Genomic DNA, 20,322 nt, shown 5'->3' on the forward strand with positions numbered 1-20,322 from the left:
AATTATAAAAGCAGATTGGTAAATAATATTAAATAGGCTAGAAGAACCTTTGATTAGGTGAAACGGAGTGTCCCGACGACAGGCTCCCTTCCACTGGGATTTTGTTATAGCTTCTAGATAAAAGATCTTATAACAAAATCTAAATACTAGTGAATAGGTAAAGCCTATGGGATATCAGATATTTTTACCTCCACATTAAAGAGACACAAAATAAGAATGGATATTGTTTATTGGTGACCACTTCTTTATATTGACACATGCCTGCCCTTCTACAAGATCAATTGGAATTAAAGTTAATATTTTTAGAGAGGTATCTTCTTGGGAACCATTACATCAAAAAAGGTTATGCAACACTCATAAATATTTAATACAGCCAGGTCTCACCTTTGGAGCGCTCAGACTGCCGGGGCGAAAGCCAGCAGTGTTAAAATCTTGCAGAGACTTTCCTTCAATGCACCGAAAAGGAAAGTCTCAGCGTGCATGCACGAGATTTTTTGACTGCCAGCTGACGTCACCGGCAGTCTGAACAATCCAAAGGTGGGACCCACCTGTATTAACCACAATGGGATCTGCTACCTTGACAGCCTTGTGTCATAAAAAGACCCAATGCTGTCTGATTTTAGCCATCTATTACAATATGAAATTTTAATAGATGATGTGCAAAATTCCCATACACTGCTATCCTGTAATATGGCAGTATATGACAACCTAGTGTTAAAGTACCCTAGGGGGTTTGGGAAAAAAAAAAAAAAAAAGTACAAAAATACATTAAAAACCTTAAAAATTCAAATCCCCTCACCTTTCCCTAGAACCGATATAAATAAATAGTAAAAATCATAAACATGTTAGGTATCGCCACATCCCAAAATGTCTTACCTATCAGAACATAATGGTTATTCCCGGCGTTTAACGGAAAATAGCGCCTAAAGTTGAAAATAACAAATTTTCACCATTTTGCAACATATAAAAGATGTAATAAAAAGTGCTCAAAAGGCTGTACAGTCCTCAAAATGGTAGTATTGAAAATGTCATCTCATCTTGCAAAAATTACAGCACAGACAGCACAAGAAGATGGCAAAATACCCTGTTTCCCCATAAATAAGACAGTGTCTTATATTAATTTTTGCTCTAAAGAGGTACTAGGTCTTATTTTCAGGGAAGGTCTTATATTTCCATGAAAAGTAATGCATATTTATTGTTGAACAAAAAATCAACTTCTCTAACATCCTTATAATTCTCCAAACTCTGAATTTCATGCTGAATTTCTTGTGACTCCATTTCTATTAGAATCATTGGCCCCAGTCTGTCATGTTTAGCAATAGCTCTTTCCTTAAATGACCCTTCTTATCCTGGTAACTACTGGTATCACATTTTCAACACAACAGTCATTGATTGATCCCATGATTTCTTCCATGTCAGAACCTCTTGCTGTATCCAAATGATCTACTAACACTAATGCACAGTCTGGGGGGAGCCTGGTCGTTAAGGGGTTTTCTTGTGTTTTCATCCCATGATAGAGGTATGTCCTGGTATGGCATATAAAGCCCCTTACACCAGGACCATAATGTAACAATATGAGAACTACAAATGTGTAGAATACAAATGTTCTGCCATAGCTACTACACTTATTTGTATTCTATGTTTTTCAAGAATTACGTTTGTTTTTTTTTTAACTCTGCAATTATAAGTTGCATTAGAAACAGAAACAAAAGAACAAAGAAAGCCGAGCAATGTTTTATTTTAAGATGATGTAGAAAATTTACAGTAATTAAACTGTAGCCGAATCTCTCACTAAAAAATATTACTTCCCGATAACAACATTAAATTTAAGAGAATAGAGGAATTTTCTAGGACACAGGTTCAAGATGTATTCCCTTGCATCAGACTGACAGATCTGTAAGGTCCTCTCATCCTGATCAGCAGATGCTTAATGTGTTTTGGCTTTTTTTTTCCTTTGCTTAATCTTAAGTAAACTCGGGTCAACATCAGAAGGTCTCCATTTCTTACGTTTCCTTTTGCCTTTATTCAGTTGATCATTACATTTATCGTTCCTGTAGACATCTTTAAACAAATCATCTTTAGGTTTTTTCTTTCTGTTAGCTTTTATATTTTTTTTTAGCAATTTCAACTTTCCTCTGGGAAAGGGTTCTTCATCTTCAACAAAGTGAAAAAACTTTTTATTTTTATTTTTGAACTGCTTCTTCGAATTTATGGGGAGGCCATTTTTATCTTTCTGATGCTTTCTTTTCCTCCACTCTTTCTGTTTTTGTAGCTGTGTTTTCGCTAATGCATTTTGTTTGAATTCTCTTTCAGCCTGTAATGTCACTGGTCCCCCTTCAGCCTGCAAAGGTACTAGTCCTGCTTCTTGAAGCTCTATTGAAGGACAAAGAAAAGAGAAAAATAATAAATGCTGACCATCAGAGAAAACCAGTGAAAATGCATTGGAATCTGCAGGCAGCATGGTAACACATGTACAGCTGTATGGAGAGGGCTCATAAGCGGACCTTCCTCCATACAGAGCGGCTGTTAACCTCATAAGTGCAGTGGTCTAACGCAAGCCGATGCCATATTGCATTTGATCAATGCCCTATGTCACCTCTTTGGAGGGGTGCGATTAGTTCCTATCATCGTAGAATCAGCTGTAATGAAGTAGTGATACATGAGAAACTTGGGGCTTAAATAAAAAAAAAAAAAAGTACTAAAAATGTAAAAAATAAATCAGCTCCTCTTTCCCTACAGCACAAAAAATGAACATCTTGGGTATTCGTGTGTCCCAAAATGCCCAGTCTATCAAAACAAAAATATAATTATTCCATATGGTGACTATATTAATGGGAAAAAAAACATCCAAAAAACCCTACTTCTTCTTCTTCTTCTGAATAATAAAAGGTGTTGTGCATCTCCAGTAAAAACTTTAGCTGGTCCTGCAAAATATATTTAACATAATAAATATGGTCTGAATTTTGTAACTCTATGATTGTATAGACTGTAAAAACAAAGCCTGTAAGAAATTTGTTCTTCACTGATCAACAAGGGCACGTCATAAATGTGCATGATGAAAAAATATAAAAGGTAAATACTGTCAGTGAATTACACATATCCAAATACAAACAGACCAGAATATTTATTACTTATCACTATAATAAAGTACCGTTCAGTTTCCATTTTGCCCTCTGACTCCTCTTCCAGATGTGGTTTGTCTGGTCATACGAGAACACAAGCTCACAATTGGGGTACATGGAGCTGTACATTCGTTGCCCATTGCACTCCTAAAAAAATACACATGGATTTTCAGTTAAATGAGAAAAGAACCATATGAGGCTACAAATATGCTGTACATAAAGTTGTTTGGATATCATTCAAGAAAGACACAATAGTTTCCATGACCCCTAACATAAGCAATCTAACAATTTTAGATTTTTAGTGGATATTTTTATATATACTGCTAGCGGTTTGTTTGTTCTGCTGTAATTTTAGAAGCCTACTAATTATCTATAGGCATGCACACAACCACCACAGTGCCTCTGTTTTACCACATCTACTCCCCAGTGAATGTCACTACCAGGGCTGTGGAGACAATTGTCGGTGACAATTTTATTGAATTTGGAATAAAAAGGACCGACTGACTCCATATAATATATTATTAAAATTATGAAATTTCCTGGGTGAACAACATTTATTGGTCCAAGGGCCATATTGTCATTCTGCTCCATTTTAAGGGGCCACATCAGTAACCAAGACCCTAGTTGCATCAACAACCACAGTACAGCACAAAATGCGATCCAGACACAAGACAGCAATGAGTATAACCCCAAAAAACAAATACTGCATTCAGAGCAGACTATAATAGTGCTGACCCCAGAATAGATAAAAGAACTGGCTTAATATACAAGAGACCTCCCGAGAAGATAATAATAATGCTCTCCTCTGTGTGCTGCACTGGTTGTATATGTGTCGGTTTCAGGACGCAGAGCAGAGCCACGCCAGTAGCACTGAAGGACCCGGCTGCAGCACAGTACAGCACAGTTGACAAGCACTTGCCACTCCTGGGACCTCTCCTGCTCCTCTGGGCTGCTCTGCTCTCTGTCCTAACCCAATGCATACCACCAGTGTCAGGAGTCAGGACACAGAGTAGAGCGGCAGGAGAGGACCTGCGAGAAGTGAGGATTTCTTAGGTGCATCACCGCCACACAGCATTCTGCACCAATTACATCTTCAATCAGTTATGGAAGCGCTCATTGCACTCTGTCTGCAGGGTAGGGATCACAACTCATGGCTTAACTGGCCGCATGTGACCTATAGGCATGTGTTGTGTCTCCCTCTTCTAGGCTTTTAGCTGAGATGAATGTGCACTTTATGTACATGCCCAGTACTAAAGCTCGGTAGGAATAAGGCAACGGGAAGCAATGCCGGCATTTATCTCAGCACCAATAGAATGACCAAGAAAACAAAACGGTGGAGTCTGTGACCATTGTGGTGGAGCTGCAGTTGAAGTTTGGGAAATTGAGGAGTCGGAAGTGTGGCTTACCAACTCCACAGCCCTGGTCACTACTAAAGTACATGTATCTATATATCATTAGTGTCTGCCAAATGCTAAGCCATTTGAAAGCATGCAGTTTAACCAGTAAACAATAATAGACCTATACAATATATATTTTATTATACCAAGATTATTTTTTTGCCATTTTCCAAATTTTATAAAATAAGTAAAAGATACTCACATAGCCACAATGACCTTTCCTGCCACAATTACAACAGTACACATTATCTTTTGGGTTACAAGCAGAGCTTGATTTCTTTATTGGCCCTGGCTTTACCTAAAAATTGAAGAAAACAGATTAACAACAAGAAATCCTAAAAAAACAAAAGAATATTTAAGGGCAGGGCACATTAGAGAAGAGATATTTATGATGAGAATTCTGACCCCACACATGATTTCTACAACTGAATGCAATGGCACAAAGTAAATGCACAATTTAATTGAACATTTTCGGAAACAGATTAAAAAACAGACCTGCAATGTAAGAGAGCTGCAGATGAAACCAAATACAGGCAGTCCCCGGGTTACATACAAGATAGGGTCTGTCGGTTTGTTCTTAAGTTGAGTTTGTATGCAAGTCGGAACTGTATATTTTATCATTGTAATCCCAGCCAGAACTTTTTTGTTCTCTGTGACAATTGGATTTTAAAAATGTTGGGTTGTCATAAGAATCAATATTAACACTAAAGCTTCGTTACAGACACCTTTGATAACTGTTTCAGCTGATTTTTGTAGGCTGGGACTAAAGTACAATAAATTACCAATATCCAGAGGTCCGTTTGTAACTAGGGGTCGTATGTAAGTCGAGTGTTCTTAAGTAGGGGACCGCCTGTAAGCCATTTTAGTGTCCAATAGGTTGCACCCCCCTCTGGCAGCTTATGTAAAAGGGCATTTTCTTGATGTTTTTGAAACCTTATATATTCCCCTATGTTTTGCCTGTGAGAGAAAGTGAAGGGTGCAGTTTGGGGGGGACAAGTATCAGACATACAGGCAGTTAAGAGTGTGTGGTAAAAGCCCTGGAAATGTCCACAGTAACCTAATGGTTAAAGCAGACATATGATAAACAGGAGTAGCCCACATTGTTGTCCTAGCCAGAATAAACCCTTTATAAAGCCTATATTGGGCCTGCTTACTATGTAGTAGGGGTAGGATGGTAGTGGGATGCCTACTTTATCTGGGCTTTGGTTTTGCACACTCCACATGTGTGGGTCACATGGCTTATTAGGCTCTGACAAACTGCATGACAGTGCTAGTAGGTCAGGCATCATTTGGGAATCTGAAAGCTTTATACTGTATTGGCCACATACAGATCATAGACAATTCTGTTAATCCGCTGGCTCTCCCTTCATCATTACCCAAATCTACATGTTTTCCAGAATGCAGAAATTAGCTCCTACTTATGGCCTTCATGTACATAAATTTGTGGCAAGGAAAATGTGATAGACATTCAATATGATTTTGTTACACCTCTTAGATTTTCCTAAACAATCTATTTTGCAGTGTGCATAAGCTTGATGGAAAAGTTAATCTGATACCAAAAACCAAAACATTTTAGTAAGACAATAATGTGCTTTCCCAGTAAGATGTTACATGAAATGTATCAGCACATTAAAGGAGGAGGATCATGGGAGCACCATTTAAATAATGTCTATTTGTTGGGTGATATCTTGAAGATTATTTCACTATCAATATTTAGAAAGTAATAGCCTGGTAGATAGTGTTACCTATAAGGAGCCCATCCCATCTGTTTTTCTTGCTGAAAACCTTTCATGCACCAGTAAACTCAGTAAATATCAGAAGATAAAGGATGAGGCTACCACGCCAAGGATTTAAGTCCTAATGTCTCCTCAAAGTGCTGGTGATGCAAAGATTACAAATCATTTTTTCTTAAATGTGATTTTTACATAACCCTTTTTTCTGCTTGAGTAGTTAGTCCGGAATGAATGAATGCCATTAAAACACTTAATCATTATCTGGGAGCTGGCCTCCACTACTAGGAATCTCCATGACAAAGACCAGAAGATCAGACAGGAAAACTGCCTCAGCACAGTGTGTCTGCTGGCAATAGTATATGCAAATGGAGGCTCTGGCCAGTTCCCTTGGTGACCTTGAACCGGCCCTTATCGGAACTCGCTTGAATATGCAGTTCCTGTTTGCAAGCCAAACCTCATTACTATGCAAGATCAAGAGTATTAATGAAAGACAGATACTCTCAACATGAATAATTACCAATCTTATATTATAAAATTTCCATACTTGGAGTACAGGAATGTACGGTTATGTATGCTGATGGTTACAATATTTGCTTGAGCAGACTGTATATGCTAATAAATTACATTACATAGATTTGGCCCAGGGAAATCTCTAGGTATCAAAAATGGACAAAGCAATTTAATGAGAAAGAAAAATTAGGATGTAAGAATATGTGCTCATATGACATTATAGTATGGGCAGGGGCGGCATGGTGGCTTATTGGTTAGCATTACAGCCTTGCAGCGCTGGGGACCTGGGTTCTAGTCCCAGGTCAACATCTGCAAAGAATTTGTATGATCTCTCTGCGTCTGCGTGAGTTTCCTCCGGGTCCTCCGGTTTCCTCCCAGACTCCAAAACCTACTGGTAGGTTGATTACATTGTAAGCCCCATTGAGGACAGTGACTGTGAGCGCTATATAAAGGAATTATTATTATCTTGTTAAAAAATTGTTTGTAGAAATGTCTTAACCTCAAAGACAAAACTTTTTTCAAGCTCTGTGCATTATTATATGAATGGGATGAAGAAATGTCAGGCTCATCTATATATGAGGAAAAACACATCTATTTGCACAATGTGATAAAATCACTTTGGATTTTAAAAAGAATAGTAACTGAAGTGTATCTCACAGGCTGGCGATATATTGGAGATGATATTTAGTAAGTGGTCTGTTTCACAATTCAATCAAAAATAGGACTTGGCACTTGCAAGAGACACTATCTGTAAGGTGGCCATGCGTGTTGGACGCCTGTTCCATATTTGAATGTTAACAGCTATTTCTTCTGACTTCCCCACACACATGCCCGCTTGTCTCAGCTTGAACATATGCCTGCGTTTCCAATAGCAGATGAGAACAAGTTGAAACCTTTGATGTCAAAAGGGAGCTGCCTTACAAGGTAGCTTGTAGGCAAAGTTTTTCTTTATCCCACACCTTTAAATTCTTGGCGGTGCCTGCATGGCCTCTAAGTCTATGAACACCTGCAGAGGTGGCCTTTAATAGGGATTTCTCCTGAAGGAGTTTAATTTTTTCCCTGTCTAAAAACCTTTGGTAGTAAAGGGCTAACTCCATTTTGAATAGGATCTAAAATGATGGTCCCTTCTTTCTCTAATATTTGGGATAACTCAGAAAACATCCTTTACACATAGAAAGAATGGCTGACCTTGCCATGATTTATGTGTATGGGCATGTTGAAGAAAGACTATTAATGTAAAGTCCTTCAGATCATATTTAAGATTTTTTTTCCTGGAGAATATTTAGCCTTTAAATTAAGTGAACATTTTTTGACTGGATTAAATATCACACATAAATGACCAGTCACAGATAATCTCGTCATTTGCATGGATGTATAAAGAGATATTAGTCATTGAGGTGTAAATGCAAAATATCTTACAAATCCTCCAGTCATTGTACCTCTTAAGGAACATTACAGATAGACTTACAGAAAAAATAACTTCAGGATATTCAGGAGGTAATGTGTTGCCCAGTAGTGGATTTAAAAAAAATCCCATGTTATTTTCACCCTTTGTTAAGCCATTACAGAGCCAGTCCATCAATATCAGCTCATTGAGGGCTTGACTCTCCGCACTGTCACCAATCAGTTGTTTGAAGGCCTGCAGAGCTAAGGCGAGCAATGCCGTCTCTTCATTTTTTAGAATGGGTCCATCAACCTCATTGCTGTCTACTTAGTAGTGGTGGTTCAAGGCATTGCAGCTTTGTCCTATCAAGTAGACTGGATGCAGGTTAATTCATTTTAGAAGAGAAGGACGAGACTGCTGCGCTTCCTGTGCTCAACAATTTAGGCCCTTCATGTTGTGAAACTGGAAAATTCCATCATCTAACAAAGAATGAAATAAAAAGTCTACATTTTACAGATCTTTGTAGTAGGAATTCTAAAAAAGGAAAAAAAGGAATATGGGTCCATGATGTCCCGTGGATTTCATTATGGGGCATGCCAAGGCTTTTGGCTCCATAATAAAGACAACACTTGACATTGCACAGGACAGAACTTTAAGCAAAACCGGTCACCAGGAATGGCATTTTTATCTGGTGACAGATTTCAATAGCCTATCCTAAATGTAATTTTCTGAATTATTTCAGTACTTTATATAAGTTTAAGTCACATTACCTGGCTTGCCAGCAGCATGTTGTGAGTCCCTTGGGAGGGGCAACTGAAGCCTGTGTCTGCTCAAGTATTCTTCCTCTCCTTCACGCCATCACCCTCCCTCCCCTGCCTACTCAATGCACACAACACTGGCACACACAGGCTGCAGCTGTCCCCTCCCTGGGGTCCAACCTCATGCTGATGGCAGGGACAAAGGTAATGTGAATTAATATTATGTAAAGTACTGAAATGATGTAAAAACGGAAAAAAGCATTTTTAAAATCAGCACAGCATGGGCTACCTGTCACCACCTAAAAGTGACAAGTTTGCTTTAATGTAGGTATAGTTTTGATTATGGAATTTACAAGTGTGACATCAGTAAATAACCTGTAAAATATATATCAACCAGTAACTATATACCAGTAACTATTTTATCTATATTTCCAACAAAGAAATAAAAATCAATGTTTACAGCAAAATGATTCATACCTAATAAACAGTTCTTTTAAGATCATTGATAATAATATTATGTTGTGATATTTCTAGCACATCGGCCATTGCCAGCATGGAATACATTTCATATTAAGGGGAAAGCTCCACAGCTTTGATAGAATTCAAAAGCAGTTTATGTCTATTCTAATTTCTTAACTTCTTTGTATCCAATCGAACAGATCATGGCAGTGAACACATAAAGCAGCAACCCCTCAGGTGAAGCATGAGGAATTACACTCCTCATTTCCATGGATTGCCACTTTATGATAAATAAGCCACAGCCATAGGTCTTACTAACAGGTCCAAATAATGAATTCTCACTGATGCAAATGCAACACGGTGCCTTTAAGGCTTTAGTGTTCCCCTTTTTGTCTTTAGGGCTAATCCAACTGTCAAGAGAAGGAGAAGAAGATAACCTGGTCTTTGGCAATCTGAAATCTAACTGCCTGTTTCTACAAAGAAAAGCGACTGTAATGTTAACCAGGAGTTTCCCTTCAAAGGACAAAAAGCCTACAGCGTGTGTGGAACAATGCATAATATATGCAAGATGGGCTGATAGGAGCAATTCACTCCATGAATAAATGTAAATCAATGGCTCCAAAATCTTCATGGCTTAGAACGCATCCCAATTTTCTCCAAAAGGTGGTGACTTTTATCCACTGGTCCATAGCTAATTTTACATGCAATGCAAAAGCGTTATTCAAATGGGGCCAGAGCATTAAACTTCAGCACTCTCCCCACATTGCTCTCCGCACAGTTATCTTTCCTCCATTTTAATTTTAAAGTGACTTAGCAACAGCTTCCCTTGAAATCCCCGGAGGCTACCTACAGTACGCAGCTTACAATTTATGACATCGGTACAAATGCTTCTTTGCGGTAATGTGCAACTTTAAGTGAAATCACTTTCTAAGAAGATATACTGCTGCTATCTATATTTTATTTGCCATCTTAAACATATCTGGATCTTTATAGTCTTATTTTTTCTCTCTAAAATGTATTGCTTCTCTCCAGTTCTCGCTGCAGATGGACTGCATAAATAAGCAATGTGCTATGAGGCTTCAGACTAGCCGATAAACCCCTTTCAATTTTCATGCCAGCTTCTTCTTTTGTAATTCAAATCCGCCTGAAAACTGGCAGCTCTGAAAACTGAAACAAGCACTGCCACAAATACCTTGTAATGCTATCGACCTTGTCTGCCCATGCAGTGAGAAAGGGGGATGCATATGTGTCTGCAGTCATCCAGATAACATAACTCATTTTTTCCCCTTTGGATAACAGGAGCCAACGCAGGCCTTTGGACCAAAAGTAGTCATTACTAAGCAAACAGGAGACCATGTCTCTTCAAAATACATACTGCATGTATTATATGTACATATAGAAAACATGTACATGCATGCAGAATACACCGTTTATAGATAGTTAGAGCATAGATAAGCTGTAACATGCACAAACCTTTAAGTAAAGGGAAGTCATCAGTAACCTGTTCTGGAACCACTACAGCACATACAATTCATTTGCTCTGTAATATGGCACTAGAGATAACTACTGACCATTCTGTACTATAAATATGTATTTACACAATGAATTAAAAAATATACCAGAACTTTCTCTTAATAGCTGCACGTACTCTGATACCCAGACTTTGGAAAACAAACAGAAGACCGACCATCACTGACTGGTTTAAGGAGATATTATATCTTCAGAAAATGGAAGAGCTCAGAATAGAAAACAAAGAAACCCAAGACAAATACTCAAATATCTGGTCCCCATGGATTACATTCATGAGTTCCCCTAGATACCTTACCATATCTGATTAATACAAAGTAATTATTCTACACACCGAAAAATAGACCTACGCAACAAATTAGAACACAAATTCCCCATCCCTCTCCCCCACCTGCACATTCTCTCCTCTCCCCCATCCCATTTAGGTTTATCTTACAAGATTGATAATTGTGATGAATCTTAATGTTTTACTGTTATCTTGTCCAAACTATACTTACCTTTAAGATTAATCATATCTTTACCAAGAAATATATTCAACTGTAACGCTTTTTTGTTATTGTTACACTTTTTTCAATAAAGCTTGATTGATACTAAAATAACTCAAAAAATATACCAGCAGCAAAACAACTAAAAAGTTGTGATTGTATTTTACCATTAAATAGGGGAACGTTCTTCCTTATACAGTATAGGGAACAGGACACTAAATCAGGAGTGTACATAGGACAAGTGCAAAAGGCCATCACAAAGTTCTGAATATTTGCGGCCAAATCAATGTTTGCATAACATCTGACTTCTAAAGTCTGAGAATGTGTTTACATGTCTAGGTTTTTGATGCAGTGTTTAACTACTTTAGGGACTATTTTTTTTAGCATTTTTATTTCTTACCCCTTCATTCCTAAATATAAAGATTTTTTTTAGTTTTCCAGAGGCATATGTGTGGAACTACAAAATATGTGTGATTTAAAGGGGTGGGGCAACTTTTGTGCACTGGTGTTTTTATTAACTTTAATTATTTTTTAATTTTTTAAAATTACTTTGCCCCCTAAGGAAACACTGACATGAGATTGTTTGATTTCTTGTATAATGCACTATTTATGCAGTGGATTGACCTAATAGACAGTTAACACAGAGAGCATAGGGGTCCTTCACCATCGGTCCTGCAGGGTGCTGATGGAGGACAGATGGAGCTCACTCCCTCTGCAGCTCCGTGGACAACATGGTCCATGTCTCCGATCTCAAGCGTTAGTGTTGGACTCCTCCAGGATGCGTTAGACCAAATTTGGTTTATTTTCTACAGCATTCGCCACATTGTTTTGTATATGTTAATAGTATAAGCAAATTCAAACATGAAGAAAGTATTTTTTTTCATTTAAAAACTTTTTTTCTTACTACTCCCATGGGGGCTTTACATTGTGATCAGAAGAAACTACCATGGACTGCAATTTTATACTATTACTGTTGAATGCAGCCATTCAGTACACATAGCTATAGGAGCGTTAAGGGGTTGCATGTGCACAGGCCCCTCTTCCCCACAGTGGACTCCTGCCAGAAAAGACTATTCCTTGGGGTGCTAGAGCAAAAATCTGTATCTGCATCTTTAAGATGCAGATATAACTGGCACTGAGAGCTGCTCTCACTGAGGCTACATGCATACAATCATTTTTTCACCCAGTGTCATCAGTGTGTAATCTGTTTCCCCATGTAAATGATGGGAAACTGCAAGGACACTGTAAATAAAAGTTCTATTTTAGGGGCAGCAAAAAAAAAAAGTTATGTGACCATTAAATGATTTCATTTCATGGATGATTTTATCTGCCATCTAAATAACCCACTCAAAAGAAATACTTAATAAATGAAGTAGGAAACTAGGAACCCGGCCGGTGACGTCAGAGCTGGGGCATGGAGCGAGCGAGGCCTGTGCTATCTCCTAGTTCCCTGTCTAGGAGGGACAGGTGGCGTCTAGGTGGGTGGTGGTGTGTGTGTATGAATTAAAAGCCAGGGAAGTGATCGTGCGCTATCAGCCTGAGCATCTCCGGCTGTTTTACAAAGTTAATATTTCGTTATTAAAGATGCTCGAAAACTTGTAAAAACCAGTTCCCCCATTCCCTAGATGAAACAAGCAGCCTAATTAGGAAACTTTACCACCAGTAATCTGGCAAAAAATAAAAAATTAATAAATGTCCTCGGATTCCCCATCCAATATAAAAGTCAAATACAACATGATAAAGTGAAATTTCTAAAACCCATTACATATTGGGTATCCCCTACGTCCATAACAACCATACAATAAAATAAAATTGACACTGAACCCATATGGTGAACGCTGTAAACAAAATAAAAAGTGATCAAAAGTAACATTTACCCCATGATACCAATAAAAACTACAGCTTGTCCCGCAAAAAAAAAATAATCAAGCCCTAAAACAGCTCTGTAATTAAAAAAAAAGGCAAGCTCACTAATACATGGTAATGCAAAAGCAAGTAAATTTCTCACAAAATGAGAGCTATATTCTGCAAAACAAGTCAACCATAAAAAATATAAACCAGTATCGCCTCAATCATGGGGACCCGAATAATAAATACCGTATAAGCAGAGGTACCTAATTTTAACACTGGAGGCACCGGAAGCAAGAAGATGATCTACTGGAGGCGTCGGAAAGGTGAGTACAGAGTCCATTTTTAAAAAAAATATATTCGAGAATATATTTATATTCGAGTATACGCGGTAATACGATATTTTTAGGATACGTTAATCAGAAAGGAAAAAAAAAGCTAAAAACCGGAAACCAGAATTATTTTTTTTTAACTACCACCAAGAAAGAGTCAACAAAGTCTCATCAATTAGCAATTGAATTCTTCCAAAAGATATACCTGAAAAGTGGATCTAATCCCGTAAAAAATATTCCCCCATATGTCCAAACATTTTATAGCCTGTAAAATGTGACAATGCAAATCTTCTCTGAATGGCCCGGCCTTGTGCCCATTCAGCAGTTTATCATTACATATTGGGGCATACTCTGGAGAAATTGGGTATCAGACTTTGTGGAGTTTTTCATCTTTTAATACATTGTGACTGCTTAATATTTACCCAAAATTAATGTATGGTTTAAAAAAAATTACAGCTTGTAAATTACACCTCCATATTGTTTTATCCCTTGTGAAACACCTGAAGGGCTAACATACTTCTTAAAGGGGTATTCCCATCTTGGCATTTACATTTAATTTAATTCATTTGCTATATGTAAACATTTCTTCAACTGGATGTTATTAAAAAAAAATGTTCCTGTGTGAAGATAATGTAGTCCGGTTGTCCCTTAGAAGCTGTGCATTATGCAGTCACACCCAGATGTTTAATATACAAACACCCTTTGTGTCTTTGTACAATCACTCCAGCAGAGGTGGTCGTATCCAAGGAGTCAGTCTTGTTTCTAAGGGACCATAAGATTACATTTATGAGAAATTATCTTCACACAGGAACATTTTTTTTAATAACATCTAATTGAAGAAATGTTTATATATGGCACATTAACAAAATGTGAATGCAGAGATGATAATACCCCTTTAAAGTTAATTTTTCATACACTAAGGGGTGTAGTTGTTAAAATGCCATAATTTACAGGGTTTCACTGTTATTTAGGCTTCTCAAAATAACTTAAAGCTAAGCAGCTGCCTCTAAATACAGGTTTTGGAGATTTTCATAAAAATGAGAAATATTGCAACCAACATTCAGAACTTCATAATAACCTAGAAAAAAAGAGAATATGCATAAAAAACGATGCCGATATAAAGCAGACATTTGGGAAATGTTAGTTATGAAATTGTTTGGGTTCTATGGCTATCTGCCTGAAAAAGCTGAAAATTTAGAACTTTGAAAATGAAGAATTTAGAAACAAATTTGCCAAATTTGTCTTTTTGTTTTATTACTAAACACATAACACATCATGTTGTCATGATTAGGGAATAGGAGATGGGAGCCTAAACGACACAGCTAAGGCTCCCTCTGGTGGTGGAAAATTAATAAAAAATACAGTACAGACCAAAAGTTTGGACACACCTACTCATTCAGTTTTCAGCATTTTCATGACTATAAAAAATTTTGATTCACACTGAAGGCATCAATACTATGAATTGACAGGTGGAATTACATTTACCGGCCACTTTATTAGGTACACCATGCTAGTAACGGGTTGGACCCCCTTTTGCCTTCAGAACTGCCTCAATTCTTCGTGGCATAGATTCAACAAGGTGCTGGAAGCATTCCTCAGAGATTTTGGTCCATATTGACATGATGGCATCACACAGTTGCCGCAGATTTGTCGGCTGCACATCCATGATGCGAATCTCCCGTTCCACCACATCCCAAAGATGCTCTATTGGATTGAGATCTGGTGTGGAGGACATTTGAGAACCGTGAACTCATTGTCATGCTCAAGAAACCAGTCTGAGATGATTCCAGCTTTATGACATGGCGCATTATCCTGCTGAAAGTAGCCATCAGATGTTGGGTACATTGTGGTCATAAAGGGATGGACATGGTCAGCAACAATACTCAGGTAGGCTGTGGCGTTGCAACGATGCTCAATTGGTACCAAGGGGCCCAAAGAGTGCCAAGAAAATATTCCCCACACCATGACACCACCAGCCTGAACCGATGATACAAGGCAGGATGGATCCATGCTTTCATGTTGTTGACGCCAAATTCTGACCCTACCATCCGAATGTCGCAGCAGAAATCGAGACTCATCATACCAGGCAATGTTTTTCCAATCTTCTACTGTCCAATTTCGATGAGCTTGTGCAAATTGTAGCCTCAGTTTCCTGTTCTTAGCTGAAAGGAGTGGCACCCGGTGTGGTCTTCTGCTGCTGTAGCCCATCTGCCTCAAAGTTCGACGTACTGTGCGTTCAGAGATGCTCCTCTGCCTACCTTGGTTGTAACGGGTGGCGATTTGAGTCACTGTTGCCTTTCTATCAGCTCGAACCAGTCGGCCCATTCTCCTCTGACCTCTGGCATCAACAAGGCATTTCCGCCCACAGAGCTGCCGCTCACTGGATGTTTTTTCTTTTTTGGACCATTCTCTGTAAACCCTAGAGATGGTTGTGCGTGAAAATCCCAGTAGATCAGCAGTTTCTGAAATACTCAGACCAGCCCTTCTGGCACCAACAACCATGCCACGTTCAAAGGCACTCAAATCACCTTTCTTCCCCATACTGATGCTCGGTTTGAACTGCAGGAGATTGTCTTGACCATGTCTACATGCCTAAATGCACTGAGTTGCCGCCATGTGATTGGCTGATTATAAATTAAGTGTTAACGAGCAGGTGGACAGGTGGACCTAATAAGGTGGCCGGTGAGTGTATATACTTAGCAAAAAAAGTGTGAAACAACTTAAAATATGTCTTATATTCTAGGTTCTTCAAAGTAGCCACCTTTTGTTTTCATTACTGCTTTGCACACTCTTGGCATTCTCTTGTTGGCCCTTTTGCCTTCACTCTGCGCTCCAGCTCACCCCAAACCATTTTGATTGAGTTCAGGTCTGGTGACTGTGGTGGTCAGGTCATCTGGGTGATCACACCATCACTCTCCTTCTTGGTCAAATGGCCTCTAAACACACATCCAGGCTGTGTAAGGGCAATTGTCCTGTTGAAAAATAAATGATGGTTCAACTTAACGCAAACCAGATGGAATAGTATGCCACTGCATGATGCTGTAGTAACCATGCTGGTTCAGTATACCTTCAATTTTGAATAAATTCCTAACAGTGCCACCAGCAAAGCACCCCCGCACCATCACTCCTCCTCCTCAATTCTTCACGGTGGGAACCAGGCATGTAGAGTCCATTTGTTGGTGGTTGGAGCCAAAGATCTCAAATTTGGACTCATTAGACCAAAAAAAGAGATTTCCACTGGCCCAATGTCCATTCCTTGTGTTCTTAAGCCCAAACAAGTCTCTTGTGCAGTGGTTTCTTAGCAGCTATTTTAATATGAAGGCCTGCTGCACACTGTCTCCTCTTAACATTTGTTGCAGAGATGTGTCTGCCGCTAGAACTCTGTCTGGCATTGACCTGGTCTCTAATCTGAGCTGTTAACCTGCGAGTTCTGAGGCTGGTGACTTGCATGAACTTATCCACCGCAGCAGAGTTGACAGACTCTTGGTCTTCCTTTCCTGGGGTGGTCCTCATGTCCGCCAGTTTTTTGCAGCGCTTGATGCTTTCTGCAACTGCAGAAGTTTTCCCAATTTTTCGGACTGACTGACCTTCATTTCTTAAAGTAATGAGTATACACCTGTCTTCTACACAATACAACTGATGGTCCCAACCCAATTTATAAGGCAAGAAATCCCACTTATTAACCCGGACAGGGCACACCTGTGATGTGAAAACATTTTTGGAGACTACCTCTTGAAGCTCATCAAGAAAATGCCAAGAGTGTGCAAAGCAGTAAGAAGCTAGAATATAAGACATATTTTCAGTTGTTTCACACTTCTTTGTGAAGTATATAATTCCACATGTTTTGGGGCCTTCAGTGTGAATCTACAATTTTTATAGTAGATTTTTTGAAAATACAGAAACATTTTTAAATGAGAAGGTGTGTCCAAACTTTTGGTCTGTACTGTACAGTATATATACCGTATATACGCGGGGACGGGAGCATCGTGCTCAAGGGGGTCTGGCTGGCCACGGTGCTCAAGGGGGTCTGCAGGGGGCTGGCTGGCCGTATGCTACAGGGGGCCGGCTGGCCGTATGCTACAGGGGGCCGGCTGGCCGTATGCTACAGGGGGCCGGCTGGCCGTATGCTACAGGGGGCCGGCTGGCCGTATGCTACAGGGGGCCGGCTGGCCGTATGCTACAGGGGGCCGGCTGGCTATATACCACTGGGGGCTGGCTGGCTATATAATGGTCAGCTGTGACCAATACATGTCCCACCCTTGGCTTATATTCGAGTTAATAGGTTTTCCCAGTTTTTGGTGGTAAAATTAGGGGCCAATCTTTTTGAAATGTATAGAGGAATAAAAACTGCACAAAAGAAATCAGGAAATAAAATGAAATGTACGTCCATAAAAATTTTGTGTGTGACATTTTAATTATTTTTTATTTTTACCCCTTGCCATTAATGGCCCTTTTCCATTTCAGCTTTTTGCTCCCCTCCCCTTTTGCTCAAAAGCCATAACATTTTTATTTTACTGTTTATAGAACTATAAGAAGGTTTATTTTTTGGCATAACAAATTGTATTTCTTAATCTTAATTTAATATCCCGTACAGTCTACTGAAAAACTGGTAAAATTCAAAAGACACTGACATTTACAGGAAAAAAAACTTGTGCCATTTTCTTGAGAGCCATGTTTTTACATCTTTCAATGTACAGTATTTTTCGAACTATAATTTTTTACAATTTTGTCTAAAAAAGGAAAAAAAAACACAACAATGATCACATTTTATCAATCAAACACAGCAGTTGGGGGATGTTGCAGCGATTGATTATTCTGCCTGGCAGGAAGAACATTGCATAACTGTGAAAGGAAAAGCGCCAAGCCCAGGCACAGAAGCGAGAAAGCTATCATAATTTTATAATTGTTTTTTCAGCAAAATCACTCAGCATAAGGATTAAACAAAATATGATTCTGTAACAGTGTAGCTAAAGCATTCTCAAGGTATGTTTGGATCATAATGCAGCAAATCAAATGGTACGTTTCCTTTAGATTTTGACAGATCGAGCATTTTGGGACACGACAATAACCAACATGTTTATGATTATTTATTTACATTCAAGGGAAAGGGGAGTAATTAGACTTCTTTGGCCACTCAGAGTTTAAAAGGAACCTGTCAGCAGAAATTGACCTAACAAACCACTACCAGTATGTTGCTAAGCAGCTGAACAATTTCCCTTTAAGTCTAATCGTTCATACAATATACTGCAATACAATTGAATAAAACAGTTACAGATTATAAGCCTTGATTTTTGACAAAAATTTCCTAAATCATTTCATTAATGACCGTAAAAACCTACCAAAAAAAACACGCATTTTTACAAACATTGTACTGTTATAAAGTACAATATGTCCCACAGAAGACAAACATTCCACTCCTTTTTTCCCCACATTAGGTTTTTACTGACCATTAGAATAAAAATACCATTGCTTTCACATAGGCATTCTGCGATATACAGACGGTCCCCTACTTAAGAACATCCGACTTACAGACGACCCCTAGTTACAAACGGACCACTGCATATTAGTAATTTACTATACTTTAGCCCTAGGCTACAATAAACAGCTATAACAGTTATTAAAGCTGTCTGCAATGAAGCTTTATTATTAATCCTGGTTCTTATGACAACCCAACATTTTTAAAAATCCAATTGCCACAGAGACCCAAAAAATTCTAGCTGGGGCTACAATTATTAAATATACAGTTCCGACTTACATACAAATTCAACTTAAGAACAAACCTAAAGAACCTATCTTGTACGTAACCCGGGGACTGTCTGTATTATATTATTTTTCACATTCAACTTTCACATTCACAAAGAGCCATCCTTAACAATATCACAACAAGAATTGTCATTTAAAATTGACTAAAGATTTGACTGGAGCATTTGTTTGACAGCATAAAAAGTTTTTGGAACTAAATTTTATGTGGTTTATCCAAAATGAAGCTATATAGGCAGAGAGACCTGCAAACTACCACAGCTTTTACTTTTATAGAGGTGGTCACACTTGCTGATGTTCAAATAATCAAGGACAATAGGTTAGAAGCACTTTCCATATTATTTTACTTTTCACACACTAGTTCTTCAACTACTTAGAATCTAAAAATGAATAATTCAAAAATGACACACTTGGTCACTATATGTACTATATATATATATATATATATATATATATATATATATATACATATACATATACATACACAAGCACATAGACCTCTCTTATATGGTAACAGAATATGGTGCAGGCTGTATATTGTATTGCTTTTTAATTTACCTCCTCTAGCTACAATCCTGATAAATTCTTTAGTGTTATGTGTGTTTAATCTATTTGCCACATTTGTGATCCAGATTAAAGCAAAAGCATGGAATGGAAGGATGGAATCACTTTTCTAGGCGAATAAAAGGACGGATCCGCTTATCAGCAGCCATCAGAAAGTTCATTAATCAGCTTGGCTTTGTGCCCTCCAAATTGAAAGGTTAAGTAATCCTCTGAGGAATATTTCTGGGAAGCATTGCCAATTGTCCAGAGAGAACCTGACATACACTTCATATAGGATCACTAACTTGTAGTTTAACACTGTTTTGACCCCAAACAATTGTTGAAGGATTAATAAGCATGAATTTTGGAAAGAGGTTTATAAGACACATAGGAAAGGGAAAAGAAAATGAAAAAGCTGTAGATGTTAAACAGACGATGAAGAATAACCCAAAATAGAAGTAACA

The 20,322-nt window shown here is 38.3% G+C and overlaps 1 protein-coding gene across 3 annotated transcripts in view; it reads right to left on the reverse strand.

Moving 5' to 3' along the window:
- Window positions 1-1,657: 1,657 nt before the first annotated feature.
- ZCCHC7 (zinc finger CCHC-type containing 7) overlaps window positions 1,658-20,322 on the reverse strand; it is a 110,318-nt gene continuing 91,653 nt past the window's right edge. For all 3 annotated transcript variants that reach the window (XM_072155057.1, XM_072155063.1, XM_072155048.1), the window contains exons 7-9: window positions 4,722-4,817; window positions 3,152-3,269; window positions 1,658-2,373 (exon numbers count right to left, since the gene is read on the reverse strand). In XM_072155057.1, coding sequence (XP_072011158.1) covers window positions 1,928-2,373; window positions 3,152-3,269; window positions 4,722-4,817 — 660 coding nt within the window. In that variant the 3' untranslated portion in view covers window positions 1,658-1,927. The remainder of the gene's footprint in view (window positions 2,374-3,151; window positions 3,270-4,721; window positions 4,818-20,322) is intronic.

Source organism: Engystomops pustulosus, chromosome 1 (genome assembly GCF_040894005.1).
Source record: "Engystomops pustulosus chromosome 1, aEngPut4.maternal, whole genome shotgun sequence".
Lineage (NCBI taxonomy): Eukaryota > Metazoa > Chordata > Amphibia > Anura > Leptodactylidae > Engystomops > Engystomops pustulosus.